Genomic DNA, 20,315 nt, shown 5'->3' with positions numbered 1-20,315 from the left:
CAATGTCAAAATTGTCACCAGCGCTCTCCCTCTCTCATCCCTTCTCGTCCGATTACAATCGAGTTATAAGGCTTATAAGAAGTGGTTACTTTACACCCGCCTATACCATATAGCGTTTAGACCTTTAAATCGAAGGTCTTGCCTCCTTTCTGCTCCACTGAAAGCTGTTTTTGTCAATTTTTGAAATGACGGGTTCGCCTGTTAATGCTTTTATACCAATTAAATCGACGGTAAAGTGATCAACCACCTAGATAATTTGACGCGCGACAATTTTTGATCCTGCAAGGATAACGTCAACACTATCGTCACAGCATAAAGAAACGATTCGGTAATTATTTCTTTCGATATATCAATTCGATTTTGCGGGCGTGTGGAGAGGCAAGCTTGTTTTCATGAACAGCTTACGAACTAGAAAGTGGGGTAAAACAATGTCTTATACATACACATATACATTTCCAAATTAAATGATCCTGTAATATCGAAGTAACTTATTGAATTGGTAAAATTAACAAACTTTTCATGATCGCCGAATTAAATGTTCAATAAATTAATAACATTCCAAATATAAGGGATGTATTAAGGTTGGTAAGCAATTATATTTGAACCGGTCTCTAGGAAACCGGGCTTAATGCACGTGTTTAAAGTGTCGTCCCAGATTACAAAGTGCAGTCCGAAAAGGCTTATCGGAGTCGACACTATCCGCGTCTATAGAATTTTTCGTTAAAGTAAGTCTTTTCTTCATGAATATCCTGTCTTAGCTGAAAGATTCGTGCAAGATTTTCATGTGCGAACTTCACATGCTAATCTGAAACGTCGTTTTACGAACATGCATTAAGGCCCGTTTTCTCAGAGAGCGGCCAATATGATGAAAGTTTATTCCATCTACATCTAATGTCAAAACACATTCATAAAGTACTTTACTCATTCGAATACAACCCAGTGTTCCGCGAGTCTTGAAAGCACCCCAATATCATCAATAACAACAAAATGTTTGCAGCAAATAAAGTTATTATAAGCTAAACACACGAAATATCTTTAAAAAATGTATATACGGCGTTTATATTGGTGGGTGTTGATGAACGATCAAAAGTTATATCTACGAGATCAAAGATAGCGAATGAGTTTGTGCGCAGTTCATAGCTGCATCACAGGTAAATCAATTACGGGGTGTTGCGCCAGATTTCGTGGTTTATTTTGCTTTATTATATATTATTGATCAGATATCTATAGTTAAAGAGTTGAAAAACACAGGAAGAATGAAAATAAATGAAAGCATACTGTATGTGTCAGCCGGAAACACACGAATTATCCGTACATATTTGAACTATTTATACGAGCGTTTTTAGGGGTTTATCGGGCATTGTTATTTGATTCGAATGTTAATAATACACCTGTATAACATATAATGTATCTGGAATCATATCGCTCATGCTTAGTAAATTGGTCTATATGGTGGAACATTTATAATTAAATTAATCAAAACTGGTTCTTATCATGTAATTGTTGAAAACACATTAACAATCAATGATTGACATACTATAATTATATCGCCGAATAATATCTTTCTGGTCAAAATAAACTTCAAGTTCATCTAGTTAAAGCCACACACCTTGAAATGAAATACATGACATAGTAAATTTAAGTATAAATAATAAACATATTTTATCTATGCCAACTAGAATATATATATGGTGGTAACAAGGTAGAAATATGTCTCTTTTCGCTTTAAAAATAATCGCGTTTGTCGAAATCGACGTATACGTCTAGAAATCCTACTTTCGGTTTTAAAAGCGGTACCGTTTGAAAAATAATCAATTACTTGCTACCTAGGCTATAGATTTAATTTTATCTATCTCAATTAAAAGTTATCTGGTGGTTACAAGGTAGAAATCCGTCTTTTTGCGCTTTTAAATTAAAAAATTATCGCGTTTGTCGAAATCGACGTATACGTCTAGAAATCCTACTTTCTGTTTTAAAATTAAAATAAAAAATAAATTACTTGCTAACTAGGCTTTAGATTTAATGACAATTTTGCACACTTTCAAATTGCATCTATATCTATTGATAAACATGTACTTCATTTCAAGGTGTGCGGCTTTAACGCGAGAGCATTATATAACGATTCTGTTACTGACCGCCAACAGACCTTCATACATTGTGGGTTGGAAAGCAATGCATTAACAGGGTGCAGGATCAGGTGCCTTTGTTGGGGGTCCCACGTTTATGGATGTAAACAAGCCGATAAGTGCTGCTTTTTTCCAAATAACTTTTTAAAATAATTTTTCTTCAGAATTTCAACTAGCGCATAAAAGACAGATTTGTATGCTGCATATGGCAATGTGAAATATATCAGAATTACTTGATTTAATAAGCCTGTGTTCCATTAAAACTGCACGATTATGCTTCACGTCACGTTTTGGTAAATTGACAAAATAAAAAAACATGTGTTTCAGGTTTGCAATTTTCGTTGTAGTTATGATAGTATTGAGGAAACAGTAACACTGAACATTTACCATGCTCTAAATCATCCAATTTCTTTTGACGATTTCAAAACCTGATTTTTTTATAAATAATTTGGGGAGATCTGTTGTGGGCGTTATATTTTGTTATACTACGAAGATTGCTTATATAAAGTATAAAATACACCACTCATTGTATGAGCACGGATGGCCGAGTGGTCTGAGCGATATAATTTTACTCCAGGGGTCAGTGATTCGAGTCCAGTTGAGTGTTCTGCTTTTTTCTTTTTTTAATTTGTTTTTTATTGCAGCTTTTTAGATCCAATGTTTACATTTATCAATATAAAGGATTTAATGACAAAATTCAATACATGCGAAAATCTGTGAAAAGGTCTCTTTAAGATATCGGCACAAACTGCAACAAAAACTGTCTTATATGTACTTAAGAGTTTTGCAAATATATTTCAATAACTTGAGATATTTGCAAAAATCAAGTTCTTAACGGTTACATTCTGTCCAGCCCGTGTGTAAACCCTGTTTAGTCCGCACCCTGTTAAAGTGAGGTAACGATTCCACTGCTGGAACGACGGCTTGTTTATGATTAACGTTCAATTCCGAAAGCAATTTAAAATATGTTCGTCAAGGCGTAATAGGTTATTGAACAACAATACTTAAATGATCTAAAATATACGAGTGCACACAATGCAATGTTGCGGTAATTAATAAATATGAGAACACAGCCTTTAAGGACAAATGCTCTGGCGCTGACATTCTTCTAGACATAAAGGGGAACACAGAAACTGTATTGATGTCGAGAGTTGAGTGTGAAACCGTTCTATCTCTCAAGCCTTGTAATTTAAGATAAAACTGTTTCATGCTGAGCACGCACGTAACATCGTTGCAAAACGCACTGTAGTATCCCTTTTCACACCCTTTACTTTCCAACCATAGAATGTCAAGTGAATAACATATAAAGGTAAATGTGAAAAAATGTTTGTAGATTGCACGCTTTCTATTTCTATTTCAAAGGTTCGGGGCTAACGGCGGGAAAATTATATTCAATTTGATTGGACGCTTACAAAGGTCAGCAAAGGTGAAAAGCTGGGTAAGACAACTACGCCGAAAAACTTTCTCACATTCAAGAATTCAGCAATAATTTATTTTACACAGCGATAGCTGATCGACGAGGCTAAGTGAAGGTAAGTATCGTTAAAAGGTAAATCTAGAAAAATATAATTCAAGAAAGCTGAGATCAGATCACCAAAGAAAGGTATAAACAACAGAAGCATAGCTTACTCTTACACGAATAAAAGCCTGTGCAAACCCTCGCACTTTGGGAATATTAAGCGGCAAGTTCTTCACGTTAATCTCGCCGGCCTTGAAAGGGCAGCTACACTGGACGCCGTACTGTTTGAGAGTCTTTGGGCACCCCATTACTTCATACTTCTGCAGGTTATCACATATGTTGTAGTACATGCTGGAATATAAATTGAAAAGTAACATTGTGCTGATAAACCATTCGGCTATCAATATACAATATATGCATTATTGGCACGTGTTGTTTGAAAACATAACGTAACTTTAAAGTATTTAAACTCCAAACTAACATACCAGTTTTTAATACCATTAGTGCACATTGCATTGAAGACGCTGACGAAATATTTTGATTTTGAGTTTATCATACGGTTCAACGATAACATTTTTTAACTAAATTATTATCTTCCTGACCGATGCCAAAATTTAACCCCGCCTACATTTGAGATTATCATGCTTCTCTGGGATGCTAAATAATCCGTTAGTCACACCCACTTTGAACAATTACATATCTCTACAAACTTCACATTTTCCTACGCAGCATTACATTCGTTGAATATCACATGTCATCAAAAGTCACCAACCATATATTCCATATATATTATATTATATGCAAGGAAGGCTGATAAGCCCTTTATGTATATATCTAAACATAATCTGAATGAAATACTGGTGCACTTCTTGTACGTTCAAATGAATGGTGTCATGATGAAAATGTTCGCATATTTTAATACAGGTCAATAAATTTTCGGAATGTATACATCATTTGTTGTGTTTTACACCTGTTATTTGGCTTTAATCATAAGACGGTTCATTAAAAATGAATTAGTTCATGGTTATGGTATTCCGATGCTTTGTTTCTGACTTGTTTTCATACCAATTGTATTTAACTCGCTTGTCTGTTTGGTTCACGGTAGGAACATATTATTACGTTATCGCACATTTTGTAAGTAATGCTATTTAAAAGGACTGAACGTACACTTTGTCCACGAAGAGCCATATTTGCAAAATACTTATATACATGTACTAATTTTGTTTGGTTATTTTATACGTATACGTACATGCAGGAACGTGTGTTCGGCGCTTTAACATAATAAAATGTATAACAATTATGAACATGTCGAAAAGTATTAAGTTGTTTTTGTTTTACGGCATGTTTGAGCACATTTGTATTGAAATATACGCTATTATTAAGACAAATTTCAATACATTTATTTTTTGTATTAAATTGTTACTTGTTATCACTACAAATGGACGATCTTAGTTTATATTAAGAACATATATTTACACACAGAACAAACGATTGAGTAAATATTCAATAACCAACTCTATAACCAACTGACATTGACACATGGTATAAATAAACATGTAATATGCTAAGTCTCTGTAAATACTCGATGATGATTATTCATTTATTCATTCACTGGATGTGATATGTCAATTATAGTATTAAGACATTGATAATACTTCTAGCTGAATAATTACTTAAGTGATAAGCCCACAAGAGTCATCGATGTGTTTATTTACAATGACCAACACAATAATTCACGCATTTCACCTAACTTAATAAGACATTAAACGGACCACACAGGGAGATGTGAGACAATTAATGAAGTACTAACTGGTTACATATGTCAGCTGTTATGGCTGTTGTAAGACGAACCAGTTGACCATTCGGACGATTACCTAGGTGTTTCATTATTAAGTCATGTCACTTGCAACACTTTAGTCACCTATGTCGTGAAGCATTTTGTCAAATTGTAAGAACTAACTAAAATCGTATTGGGTCAAGGAGAGGTGACGTAAGCGAAGTATAGTGTTAAGGAGAGGTGACGTAAGCGAAGTATTGGGTCAAGGAGAGGTGACGTAAGCGAAATTGGAGCGAGGCCTTAATTCAATTTTAATGCCAAATTTAAATTTTAGAAAATATGGGCTCATGTCATCTGGATTTAGTACTAATACTGCACAAAAATGCGTATAGCCATCGACTAACTTAATCCAATTATATTTCTTTGCGACGAGAAACAAGTTCTTTGAATATTTATTATGAGAGTTTGATATAAATAAATTATATACACAGAATCCATTAGAGATTATAATTATATAGTTTTTCAGACTGCGTCAGAAGTCCCCTGGTTTTAATAGCCTTCTAAGACTTTAATAAATATGAATGGTTTATTTGGAATAATAAACAATGGGGTATTTTGTGAGTACGGTTATCGTTGGAAATATTTAATTTTTGCTCGGTTGTCATACACTTACTTGATGTAATATCATAGAAGTATTGTCAGTTGTCCAATAAATAAATATATCATCATTATTTTATTAAATATATTCAATGCTCCTCGAGCAAGAATAAACAGACCAATTTATGACACGTTGTTTAAATATTTTATCATACGCCATATCAAGAAAAATATTATTTAAAATAAGTGAATCCATTTTTGCGGCGACAAAACGAGGTATTTGCAATAGCGCCTCAAGTCTTGAAATGGCAACCAGCGAAAAATACGAAAACTTAAGTTTAAAAAAAAAACTTACCATGATCCGAGGCTGCTGTCGAAACATGGCAATGGGAATGGTATACCGATTAAATATTTGGTGAGACCGATCTCGAACGAGATGTCCCGTGGAAGGTCACGTGTGATGTTACCGCGGAATGAGACATACAACGTTCCAGGCGTAACTATGGGAACGGGGTTGGCTTTCACTTCGAAGAACCGCAGAGGCCTGCCAGGCTCTGTGCCTGTGTAGAAAATAAAGAACAACGTTTAATGGACCGTCTTACCGATAATCTAAAAAACAACAACAAGATACTTAGTGATTTTCGCAAAACAAAAATGAATAAATTTTAGTGAAGCAGCGTAAAATGTACGTGTAACGTGTAAAAACTTGTTCGTAAAAATATCCGAAACAAAACCCGGTGACGTCTGTTGATTTATGAACATAATAATATATTACATCAATAAATGGACACTTTTAAATTTATGATATTAAAACCCGTGCCAATATAAGAAATTCTCATTTTTTTATCGTTGTGAGAGAATTGAATATTACATTATGCAGGTCAGCAATTTGTGGCCTAGAAATAGCATTGTAATAAATGTATTATTAAAGTTATAGCCTTTTACATTATGGTTATAGAACTGAAACCAACCTAGAGGTGATAGCAGATCATCGATCGCTGTTGCGAGACATCACTATCACTATTCACTAGACTCAACGTAATAAGTATTGACTGATGTACCGAATGTAATGAATGAAAATCCTAGAACTGCAACTTTTAACATACTACCCAATTGTACAATAATTAAATATATTTTAACAACTTATAAGAACGAACATCCCTTATTTAATGTTTACTTTTTCGAAGCTTGGTCGATATTCTGATATATATGAGTGTGCAATAATAAACATTTATAAACCGCACAACAAACACTTATTATTACAGTTACTAAGAAGCATTGGTTGATTTTTTTTTACAAGTAGCATTAATAATAAAACACCTTTTGCCACAACTGAACAGTATATACAATTGCTATTTTAACCCATTTATGCCTAGCGTCTAGAAAAAAGCCATGGCAAACAACGAAGACCCAGATGCGACGCCGCATGATGCGGCGTCTCATCTGGTACTGCGCTGATTGCTTAAAGGAATTTCTCTGAAAAGTATTCTAAATATAGAAATAAATACACTAGACATCCATAATTTTGGAAATAAATTGATCCAATTTAGAAGGATGGGAGAGTCTACTAGGCATAAATGGGTTAAAGGCAGCGAAATCCGAACACCTGTGATGGTTAAATAGCAACTTGTCGAAATGACTTCTTTCTTGGTCTCGCCTAGCAGGTAAGAATAACTACCCGCCGTTAAGAAGAGAAAAGTAATTGTTATCTCTCGCGTATGTCAGTTATTGCCCATTTAAGACACGAGATAGTCGAATAATGAGGAAGCATCTTGCATTATCGCGCGATCAGAACATTATAATAATTATATCAAACGATAGTACAATCGCCAAACGAGCGTTTCATAAATAAAATGTGCCATTTCACATGGGAGGTCTAACGCTCTCTGCTCTAAATTAGCGTTAAGCGGATCAGCTTGCGCCACTGGAGAGAACAGTAGACAAACATCAACGTGATTTCGCATTCAAGCGCTGATTGACTCAAGATCCCAATGCAAACAAACATTTCGAATAACAATTGGAAGTAGTCTGAAATTGTATCTTAGAATTTAATGAAAGTATCAATTGTCAACTCCAATTCAAAACCGTCATAGTGTATTATAAACGGAGCAAAAATAAACACGATCAGACGATGCAATAGTTGTTGAAGAACAAATATTTGAATGTGTCCGCCAAATAGCGTCGTGTGAAATTGAAATTATGTGCCAATATCTTATGCATTCGATAAACGCATTGTTACCCCATTGAATAGAACGCATTATTTTCCAACACTCAGTGCGACTGGACTTCTTTGATGAGTTTTAAACGATAATAGCCGATGGTATCTACAGCAGACCTATTACCGGAGATAGAACCTCTACAAAAACAAGATTTGAAGGATGTGTGGAGCACTTTTTGCGAACTTATTAAAACATTAATTATGATTTTGGCCTCCGTTTTGCCCAACGAAACACATTAAGCATCCTAAATAGTTTTCAAACAATCACGGTGGCACCTTATATGATATTAAGGACCTTCTGTTATCAAAATTTGGAATAGATTGTATTATAATATATCGCCTGGCTCTGACTGTTATCTAGTGCATTTATCGTGAATCATGGAGTTTGTGGTGATTCTTACTTGATGGAATATTAATTTAGTGTATTTCATATCGCACCACCTTCATGCCTGCGATACACAATATTAAAAAATGTCGTGTAGTACAACGATTTAAACCAGCATAAGTTTGTTTTCAAGCGTCGGTTGCGATGTGACGTCGATGATTAGAACTGGGGTGTTATGACAGACAAATTATCTTTGTTTGATACGTATAAAAATAATGATATGACATTTCCGCTGATATTACGAGATATTCAATATAGCGATGAGAATATGTGATTGTAAATACAATTAAAGTGTAATTAGTTGTCTGTAAATAACCTCTTGTTAAATTTGGGAATATACGTTTTTGAATATGACCATTATCACTTCATGTTTATTTATCAAGGTAATACGAAACAAAAGCGTTTTCAATTTAATATGTCTGAATGTGATTGCATATTATTTTGCTTGCTGTCCGTCGATGTTTCAAAAACGATTGTTTATGAAGGTTTTTTAAAATGGTAATTTATGTTCACGTTTATTAATTAACATCATGCATTATAATATGTTATGTACCGGTATTTAAATATTTCTGTGTTTGCATTTATTTATTGTTGTCTGTCGATGTGTCAAAGGTAATTGTTAAATACTATGATGATGGTGATCATAAATATTGTTATTATTATGATCATACGGATCTTTTCTTTTTAAATATTTGTGTTGATGTCATTTACATTAATATTATTATTGATATTATTATACTACTACTACTACTACCACTACTACTACTACTACTTCTACTACTACTACTACTACTACTACTACTACTACTACTACTACTACTACTACTACTACTACTACTACTACTACTACTACTACTACTTATTATTATTATTATTATTATTATTATTATTATTATTATTATTATTATTATTATTATTATTATTATTATTATGTATACTATATTATACTTTATTTTTGGTGATATTTCATGATATATATTTAATCATGAAAAGGATATGTCTTATGTCCCTTTCGTAAAATAATAAAGTTATTATATATTAAAAAGGTAACACAGTTTGATACGAAAATCGTATGAAATCAAAATATTGTCCACAATATAATGAGCTGAAACGTGACATTTCCTTCCAAAACACAATCGAAACTACTTAAACCGTCTTCAGAAGTCAACAAATGACCTAGCATATTTTTCCTGACTGCGACACTGACACTGACATTTTTGTTGTGACAGGCACACAATTACTTATCTTAAACAAGACCGGCGAGTCGACCCCACATTTAGTATCTGACATAACACACATAGTCTCTGACATTATACATGACTTATTGGGTCATTCACTCTGTATGAATAAAAACATCAAATGCTGTTGACTTTTCTACCAAAAAAATACAACAAGATAGTTATTTAAAATCATTAATTGTTCGGATTGTATGTAAAGCGTTATATAATTGCTTAATTCTGGACTAACTTCGCTTAATTTTAAATCTGCTATATTCCATTTTCGGTAAGGATAAGAAGGTATTGCACACATTCAATAATTCAGCAAAGGCAAACAGTTTTTTTGCCTAATTTGTTTCACTAATTGACATATGACCCATTTGGTCGGGTAATTCTGTGTAACATTTTTGAGTTATTACATATGAGAAAAAAAATGCAGTATACCGTGCCAATCGCAGAATGAAAATTGGTGTAAATTATGAACCCGGTAATAAAACGTCGTGTTTCTTGATGAAACCATTTCTAGCCCCAGGGCCAATCGCAGGATTCCCGCCGACAACATTATTGGAAGCCCATCCAAGATCGGACGGTGTTCCATGGCCACACATGCTACTGAGGCCGCCTGGTGTGTGTGCCATGTTGGCTCTGGAGGCCGCTTTATCCGTTGACACCCTGAGAACGGCAACCACCTGAATGACAGCAGCCGTAATCGCAACACGGAACACTGTTTCTCTGCGTTTCCAATCACAACACGTTCATAAATAAGCCAGATACGTTGATACTATAGAAGCATGCGAACGTTTGACAGTGGTTCCTGGTACACCAGGTGTTTCAAAGGCGTTCAGCTAGGCCTCCGGAGCAGAAAACAGGCGCACGTATTTAACAGGTAGCCTGATTTATAGTGGTGTCTTGTAAACATTGGCCACATTGTAGCAATTTTTCTTTCCACACGTTTTAAGACGAGTGTGGCACATCTGTGTGCGCCAAATAGCGCTCGGAAGCTGGTCGAATGCGTTCAGTGAAGCAGAAATTGAGCGTTACTGTGGAATGTTAAAATATTGTTGGCATGAGGCGCTGAGAGAAATGAAAAAGACACTGGTTAAGCAATTAGATATGCGTTTTTGTGAAAACATCATTTTATGAGATATTTAATATTCGATATGCCAAGTTACATCTTTTCATCCATGGCAAATTGACGAGATTGTATTATTCCCGGTTAATACTCCGAGAAAAACCAGTTACCCATTGTGTCTTTAACGGTATCTTCGTTTTGTGTAAATGCAGTATGTATTTAGCAATAGAAAATTCGGTTACTTGACATTTAATGTTTATATTATATTTTATAATAATATGATAACAAAATAATAAATTATTCGAAAATTATAAATGTACAACGAAATATATTTTATCACATGCTATACCCTGTTTCCCATGTAATACAACCATTACATATTTTTTTATTACACATGTGTAATACAACATTTTTAAGCGTTTTCATGGGCTTAGTTTTCGTTTATTGACCAATCGCATTTTGTTATTTTGCTGAAATGACGTTGCAACGTCAAATGACGTCACGAAATGTAAACAACATTCGGGATTAATCATTATGTTTGCGTAAATATTTATTTAATTTGCTCATTTAAAAGCATGTGATAAAAAAGATCTGACACTCGTTGTCATATCATACCATATTTTATTAAACTCGTCCAGGAAATTCGTTAGTGCTCGCTACTAACAAAATTCCTGAACTCGTTTAATAAAATATGGTATGATATGACAACTCGTGCCAGATCCTATATATTCGTTATTTATTTGAAGCGACATTCGTACAAACTCGCTTGAATCTTATTTCATTCACCTTTATTTGTACCTTGGAAATATAGGTACTCGCCGTCAAGTTTACACTTTGGTTCACCACGGATCGTTTGGAAAAGATGTAAATAGTACTTGATAAACTCTCTTACGTTCTCACTTGCTTTCTTCGAGTATGAAACGGTTTTGCGGCGATATTTAACCCTAGGTCTATTTAAGAATGCGTAAAATGAAGGAGGGCATATGCTTTTAAGTTTTGAGTATATGCATGTTTTACAAATTCTTTGGTTTGGATGTGTGATTTGTTTATCTATGATGCTAAACAACAACTTTACTTAAAATCACAATCATCGAAGTTTTGCCAAAGGTTATAACTCGACAAAAGATTTAAATTTAAATCCAAATTGTGTTCTGTTTTTTTCAGGAAGTGAGAGATGAGCCGAATAAAATAACGAGATACTGCGGGTCAGTGGTAGATGGTGCATCCATGTAAATGGTGGATCTTTAGCCGCGTGATCGAAACTGGGCCTAATGCACACGCGACCAGCGTAGCTCGAGACCAGCCTGCGCATTTGCGAAGTTTCGCGGTCTCTTCAGCGGACAATGTAGCCAGTGACCAGACTGTGCGATTACAAAGGAAGGTCTGATGAAGGCTATTCTTGCCGCATATGACATACGACCCATTTTCACTCATATTACAATAACAAAGTTAAGCTTCAATATATTGGCGTTGTATGTGATTCATTCATATGTCTGAAAATGACAATCAACTTCATCGATAACTGACTGCTGAGTGTTTGCAATTAAGCGCTGTGTTACAAATCGTCACATGATCTTGCACGGTGTATTCGCTTTGTTCAACGCAAGTCGGCCGAAAAGTTAATATTGTTTTGTAGCAAATCAACATCGACACCTGACTTGAACTTGGTATATGAGCCGCGGCCTGAGAAAACGGGGCTTAATGCATGCGCGTAGCATGTCGTCGGAGATAAGTCTGTGCTGTCCGCTATTATTGTATTTTTGTTGAAAGGAAGTCTGTTATCCAAATAAAACGGACTGCACAGGCTAGTCTCGGACGACACTTACCGCACATGCGTCAAATACCGTTTCCCAGAGCGAGACTCAAATATTATTAGGCCTTTCTTGAAATATAATTTGTTGAAAGTAAATAAGTTAAAATTCAAACATGGTATTTATACACGATTAAGAGTGGCTCGACCGTTGGTTGCATTTTCGTCTACTGTTCATACCGTCTGCAGTTACATGCCTGATGTTAAATGCATCATCGCGAGCTTATTGTCCCCTACCGGTTTCACCGGAGGGGACCTTTGGTTTGCGCTCTGTGCGTCTGTGAGTCTGTGAGACTGTCTGTCTGTCTGTCTGTCTGTCTGTCTGTGACACTTTTCTTGATCCTGCGATAACTTTAAAAGTTCTTAATATTTTTTCATGAAACTTGAAACATGGATAGATGGCAATATTGACATTATGCACGTCATTTCATTTTGTTCCTACGTCAAAAATTCTGGTTGCTATGGCAACAAATAGACTAGAAATACTGCTGAAAATGATGGTTTTCTGGATCCTGCGATAACTTTAAAAGTTCTTAATATATTTTCATGAAACTTGCAACATGAATAGATGGCAATGTGGACATTATGCACGTCATTTTATTTTGTTCCTCCGTCAAAAATTGTGGTTGCTATGGAAACCAAAAAAAAGTCTGAAAATGGTTGAATTTCTGACAATAGTGGAGCCGGTAGGGGACCATATTGCTTGACAATAGCCTTGTTGTAAGTGCCATTAAACATAATTCAAAATATTCATTTTTTGTACTATTCTTCGCCTATTTAATATCCGCAACAAGAGTGTGCGTTTAAGCGCGGAAAAAACATTGCAACCTTTTACTTTCATGTAATTTTGAAGAAATAAAACTGACAGTAGATCTACATAACTCTCTCTTGCTTATTTTATTTCGGTGTCATGTAAATTGTACTGTACTGGTATCATACCATATCAAATAATATTTTAATAACCATATCTGCATTACGCGCTATAGCTGGTTACGTTTTTTGCTAAACAAGTGAACCCGTAGTATCTCAATTTTCATGAAGCAAAACTTATATGCAAATAATAGGTTTGCAACAGTTTTGCCAAAAGCAATGACACGTTAGATTAATATAATTGTTATTATTTTTATTTAGCAAATAGAAAACTTGAAGATTCTAAACTGACAGCATTCTCAAAATCTACTGATATCATTCTAAAATTTGTTAAGACGGGGATGGTACCAAATCAAATAGACATTAATTTACACATAAAACTCGATGATGTAATTATTAAAGTTTTGTTTTGACAAACCTACCAATGATAAAGTATCGGTGCATTACAGGGAAGGCACTAGAAACAAACGTGTATTTTATATATCGCTTAACAGAAACTCGAGCGAAATGAACCCTTATGACACGTGTAATCAATAGCGCAACCTTCGGTGTAGTTTGACATTTGGGTGAAGTGGACTGTTGCCATTTGCTTGGTGCCACCCCGATCGTGTGATATATTATGTGTTGACACACATGTCAATTTTTTAAAACGCACATGTCAAAATTCCATCCTGCCGAATTAATTGAATTAAATTGACTCTCATTAAATATATATTGGTCATTGACCCGAAAAACGAAACGCAAGATTATCTCGACAGTTAACTTGCTAACGAAAGAATGGCAAACAGAAACGTTGAAACACTCGTCGATGGTTTAATGATTTGTTGTGGTAGAGTTGTAGCGCGTGTGATATGGGATTTCATTCATGAAAATTTAGGCATGTACGAAAGAAGCATGTCATACTTGAGTAAATAATAAAATGTTATTTGCCGAAACTACTCCAACAATAATGATATTTGATAAATTTGATTCTGACAAGAAACTAAAAGATTGATGCGAGTGTGGCCCACACATGTTCGTTCGGTAGATGTTTTATACAGGTTAACCCATTTATTCCTAGCGTTTAGAAAAAAGGCCTTTGCAAACAGCGTAGACCCAGATGAGACGCCGCATAATGCGGCGTCTCATCAGGGTCTGCGCTGTTTGCTTAAAGGAATTTCTGTAAGAAATATACTAAATATAGAAATAAATATACTAGACACCCCTAATTATGGAAATAAATTGATCCAATTTAGGAGGATGGAAGAGTCCACTAGGAATAAATGGGTTAAAAGAGTTTTCTCTGATAATCTTCAAGTCCAGCACACACGTTTGGGGGTCAATGTCTCGTGTACTCGTATTTTATATCCTTGTTTTCTGATGTAAAGCATTGTGATCGAGTGAGGTTTCCTGATTGATTATCTTGTTCCATTGATTTTGCGTTTGTTTAATATGTATTTATGATCTTGTACGTCTCAGTTTGCTATTTTTTAAATATTGATTTGTGTTTGAACAACTGCCGAATATACATACATCTGTCATTTCATTACGGAATAAACTATGAATGACACAATTGATAGGTTCATTTAAAAACGGTTAAATAACAAAAACTTACTTTCAAAAAGTTAACAAATTTACTAAATTTTTTAAACGATTATGCGTAAGCAAAAAAATTAAACGTCATATGTAAAAAAAACACCTGAATTCTCGCCGCGTGGTTGCAAACCAACGATTAGTGTACTCATTCAAAAAACAGTTTTTACCACATCAACGTGTCAAAGCCTGACATTTACATAAATCTCATACAATGTATCTTGTATCTAAACAATTGAACCAAATATTTCCATAGCACTCCTTTAGATATAATAAACTAACTTGTAAAAGAGCGGATCGACGCGTGCCACTGTCTCGCAATCTACAGGGTATCTTCATTCACAGATAAATTGATATCGCGCTCACCTACTTGTACTCTGGAGTCCAACGCACATTCATAAAATACCCGGCCTCTTAAATATCGCATACAAACAAGTAGTAGATACATTATATGATTCATCAAATTCACCATTCATCAAATATTGTAAAACCTCAAGCCCGAAAATGATACTTTTCTAAATTCAAATTTAATTTTAGTTTTTTTTTAATTCGTCACAACAATTGTTGTTTTAGCAGAGAAAATGTTGTGAAAAAAATAATCTCGTAGGCTGATTAAAATTCTTACGTTTCAATATAATAATAGTGCAACAATAAAGATTGCCACACTAATGTAAACTACCTTGTTATGTTTTTAATAAAATTTTAGCAATACAGATTGCAACAATATCGTAGACTACCTTATTTTGTTTATAATGATTATGCTTATGTAGCTGCATATTTGACCATCTCGATTCTACATTATCATTCACAATAAATTGATACTTCTACAACTGCAGCACTTAACAGCTATTCCTAAAATAGCACCTGTTTATACAATCATATTTCCTATTTTCTTGTTGAAACATTATCATAAATGCCTTTTTCTACTAATGAGCCTTTGCGAACTGTTGAGGCAAATCTGGGACGACACTTAACGCACTAGGCCCGGATTTTCGCAGCGCGTCGCTCATTTATGATACAGCTGATAACATTGCTGCATCTGCGTTGCTTTATATTCCAAATTAAATACAGTGCTCACGTTATTGAGGCAACTGACAAACATACTGTTCCACTACTTCATCGAACTATGCAGTTTAAGAAATCATACGTACACGTATCAACCAAAGATTGTGTCACACTAAATTATAATTATTAATACCTTTGAATTATTTGAAATACCATCACTAAAATAACATTACAATGGCATTCTTACTTAAAAACTGCACTTAGTGTTTCATTTAAAATAATAAAATGAATGCACACTATCATAGGAAGTTATTTTTAATTAACCATTTTGCAATACAACGTAATATTCCTTATAAATATATAAACTTATTTCCTTACCACAATCGGAATATTTTAAGCCGGGCTTCTCTCGTTTTCGTCTTGATTTTCCACATTTTATCACAGAGGAAAGCAACACGATAACAATGCAAGTCCACAGAAATAGTATCAACTGTTTTGACATTATTTACAATTTCTTTCTCGGTTCATCAACAGCATTACGATATTTAACTCATATCTATTAATGCTTTTTTTATCAAGTCATTTTAATTTTATTTTGATATTTTGGTAAACTATTAATTAATATACGTATTTAAAACTTATATCACAAACACTATTATGAGTTTTAATAAGAATTTGTCATATTAGTCTTCTTAAGACCTGAACAAATCATAAAACAAAACAATTTAATTTTATATTCCATATAATCTGCTTGTTTGCGCTTCGTCCTTGTTCTCATTGTTATTGTTTTTCAATTCCCAAAAATTATTCGCTTAACCGCCAGCGATACTATGTTCGAACGCTTGTCCACTTTTGAATTCAGCTCCCGGATTTATCGGCGCAGCAAAACAATCTTCAACAAGTATCTCGAAGTGCGAACACCCAAACTCCGTCCATACAATGTTCACAATACAGCAATACAGCACAACCGGGGCAAATATTTATGTATAGTGTCGACTCGGGACCCCACACACTGTTCATTACCAATGTTCAACGTCAACTATTATTTTCTAACATGCCACGGACAGATTTGCGCTCCACTCATTTCTCGGTTCGTTTTTATACCAACTTTCCGATTCTGACTGACCATTCTACAAGTTGACAACGTGAAAAATCGAGAAGCCGAAAAGAATAATTACCATTCAGTGGTGTGCAATTATCCAAACAAAAATACTAAACTTTTCAATAACCGCCAGCAGGGCCACGGCAACACCACAGTCCGTGTCATTGTCTTCAAACACGTCAGCCAGCTTTCATTTCGCACTCGATGTCACAGAAGTATTGACAGATTTAACAGGAAATTAACTTACGATCCGAATATTTATCCCTCGTCTCTCCGCGCGCCTTAATACAACTCAAATTGTTTGTTCTCCAGGCCATGGATCAATTTAACTTATTGGCAATTTCATTTCACAAGTTTTGTATAAATTATGGCGTTTTTGATATAATTTTCATATATCTGTTACAATTAATGCTTCTTACTATTACGCAATAAAGAATGTTATAAACACTTAAATAACTTAATACGGATTTTCTTAATAGCATCTATACGTTATATTATCACGAACATCTTGCGAAGTATCGCTTCACGAATATTTCACAATAACCAAAAATATACAGTACAAACAAATATAGTGCAGTTACCAACAATACATTATCTAGTTATATTTTATGCAGTTTTTAGTTACTGAATCAAAGTATAGTCCAACAAAATTGACAGTTTAATAAGCAATCGGTGGCCTTATATTTTGGTCAATACAAACATAAACACGGCAGTAAATATAGTTCAGTTACGCTGCGAATTCAAAGCGGACCACACACGTCGAAAGTTGGGAGATGTTTTCGCTCTATCTAGCTGTACTCTACAGGACTTGTTTTATGAATGCAGCGATATCTTAACATAAACTTGTAACCTTAGATGAAATAGAAATTATCAAATAATCATAAAATGATTTATTAAATTTAGATGACATTTAAATATAGGATTGACACTTTTAGCTCATTTTGCATGACGTAAGCGAATAAAAAATTACAAATACATATTTGTTAGTATGTTAACGCCTAACAGTATTATCTTGCTCATTCAAAAGGTAAATATAACTATGAACTACTTTAGAATAATTAGTTTTATTTTGCCTATAATGCTAAACCAATTATAATTTGAAATATTGAATTGAATGATCAATAAATTAACATTAAACGCCCTTTTAAAGTTAACGGTAAAGGCTTGCGATTAAGTAACAAAAATACTCAGATTTCTGATTCAGATGCAAGTAAGATTATGAGACGCAATCGGGGCTTATATAAAGTATACTGTTATTCGGTATGATATGTTTCTGTGATAGACCCAGGTAACAGGGTACTCCGACGACGACGACTACTACTACTTATAATAATAATAGTAAAAACTTAATAATTAAATAATAATTATTATTATACAATTATGAATAATAATATATAATATGAATAAAAATAACATTACAGGCACATATATCAACATCAATCAAACAAACAACAAAATAAATAACCTCCATTATTCATGTCTAAGTGACTGTGTAACTACAGAAACACCAGTTGGTCGCTGCGGTATTTCGCCTCGTTCGAAAGTACTCGTTTCACGCAAGAGTCACGCACCTATATTGACTTTCTGAAAACGAATAAAGAAGAAACATAAAAAGATTGATTCAAGAAAAAAACGTCTTGGAAATTTTGGACTCCCCACGTCGATTATTCGCCACAGGTGGCAAGACTGTACGGTGATTCTAGAAGTGATCGAGAGCAGTTTCGAAAATAAATAACTATGATGGTTTATCCACATGTTCCGATACCATAGGGGCCATATAAACAAAACACGGATTACAAGAAAGCGACGAAATAACACAACATCAAACAGCTCCTAAGAACTCTCAGTGTTTAATCATTTTACGAAAACAGTCAATACGCTGTTGAAGCGTTCAATCACGAGCATCTAAAATTGGGTGCGCAGAGACCATCAGAAGAATACGATGACATAGAAGAGGAATGTCACGACATGGGCGATTGGAAAGGGCAACACTAGTATTGAAATTCTGTTGAAAATGAATGATGCTGATAACTGTTACTACATAAATACGTTGCTTTAGGTATACTATGTTAGTTATAAATTGGCAAAACACATTATTAAATGTTAACAATAACGTTTTGACCTCTCGGCCGATGTTTGGACAGAATGGCTTCCTCGTTCAAATGAGGTCATTCTCAGTTAAACATATTCTCTGTAAGTACAAAACGTTGCGTAAACGAGCTTAGTTTTCAACGTATGGATACTTAACCCATGTATGCTTAGTAGACTCTCCCATCCTTTTAAATTGGACCAATTTATTTCCAAAATTAGGGATGTCTAGTATTTAAATTTCTATATTAAGAATATTTCTTACAGAAATTCCTTTAAGCAAACAACGCAGACCATGATGAGACGCCGCATCATGCGGCGTCTCATCTGGGTCTACGTTGTTTGCAAAGGCCTTTTTTTCTAGACGCTAGGCAAACATGGGTTAAGTCAGAATTGTAGGCACTGGTGCTAAACATTGATGGAAACATCCCGCTGTGGCTTAATTAAATCGTCTTAGGTTGACGATAGAAAACAGCACTACCAGGATTAATGCTTGCCTACATCAAACACAATACTGACATATACCTTACAAATAATATATCAAGAAACTATTGTTTTAGGTTATCCATGATACATCGGGTATAATAATTTTATAACGTCAACCATTCCATTCGTATATCGAAGTGTCATTTAAAAAAACACAACATATTTTGGTCGTTAACGTTGATAATTATTGCCACATACAAATGGACGAAAGAGTCACCGCCATGCAATGCCATTAATCTGCCGCGGAAGATGCCATAGCAGACCCTTCATCCTCGCCAACAACGCGGAACGACGTGGCAGATATTAACGTGTGGAAATTCCAAGCGTTTGCATGTATATAGCAATGCCTACGATTCAGTTTTATTTTGTTTTTGAAGAATGTATAGAATGACATTATAATAACTGAAGCTTTTGATAAACCGTTCAGTATGTCGCAATTTCTAGAGAAATTTCGAAAGTAAGTACATTTTAATGGTTTATAGTCTGCATTAATACAGATCATTAATATCACATATGAGCTTTGATATGTAT

At 34.4% G+C, this 20,315-nt stretch overlaps 1 protein-coding gene across 2 annotated transcripts in view; it reads right to left on the bottom strand.

Moving 5' to 3' along the window:
- Positions 1–16,824, bottom strand: part of LOC127879714 (ganglioside GM2 activator-like) — an 18,541-nt gene extending 1,717 nt beyond the window's left edge. Inside the window, exons 1-3 of one of the 2 annotated variants that reach the window (XM_052426712.1) lie at positions 16,487–16,824; positions 6,315–6,519; positions 3,756–3,936 (exon numbers count right to left, since the gene is read on the bottom strand). In XM_052426712.1, coding sequence (XP_052282672.1) covers positions 3,756–3,936; positions 6,315–6,519; positions 16,487–16,610 — 510 coding nt within the window. In that variant the 5' untranslated portion in view covers positions 16,611–16,824. The remainder of the gene's footprint in view (positions 1–3,755; positions 3,937–6,314; positions 6,520–16,486) is intronic. The other variant, XM_052426713.1, reaches the window with a different exon arrangement.
- Between the last annotated feature and the right edge of the window lie 3,491 nt (positions 16,825–20,315).

The sequence above is a fragment of the Dreissena polymorpha genome, chromosome 4 (assembly GCF_020536995.1).
Source record: "Dreissena polymorpha isolate Duluth1 chromosome 4, UMN_Dpol_1.0, whole genome shotgun sequence".
NCBI classification, from domain to species: Eukaryota; Metazoa; Mollusca; class Bivalvia; order Myida; family Dreissenidae; genus Dreissena; species Dreissena polymorpha.
The sequence above is the reverse complement of the archived record's forward strand: the minus strand, read 5'-3'. Positions and strand labels throughout refer to the sequence as shown.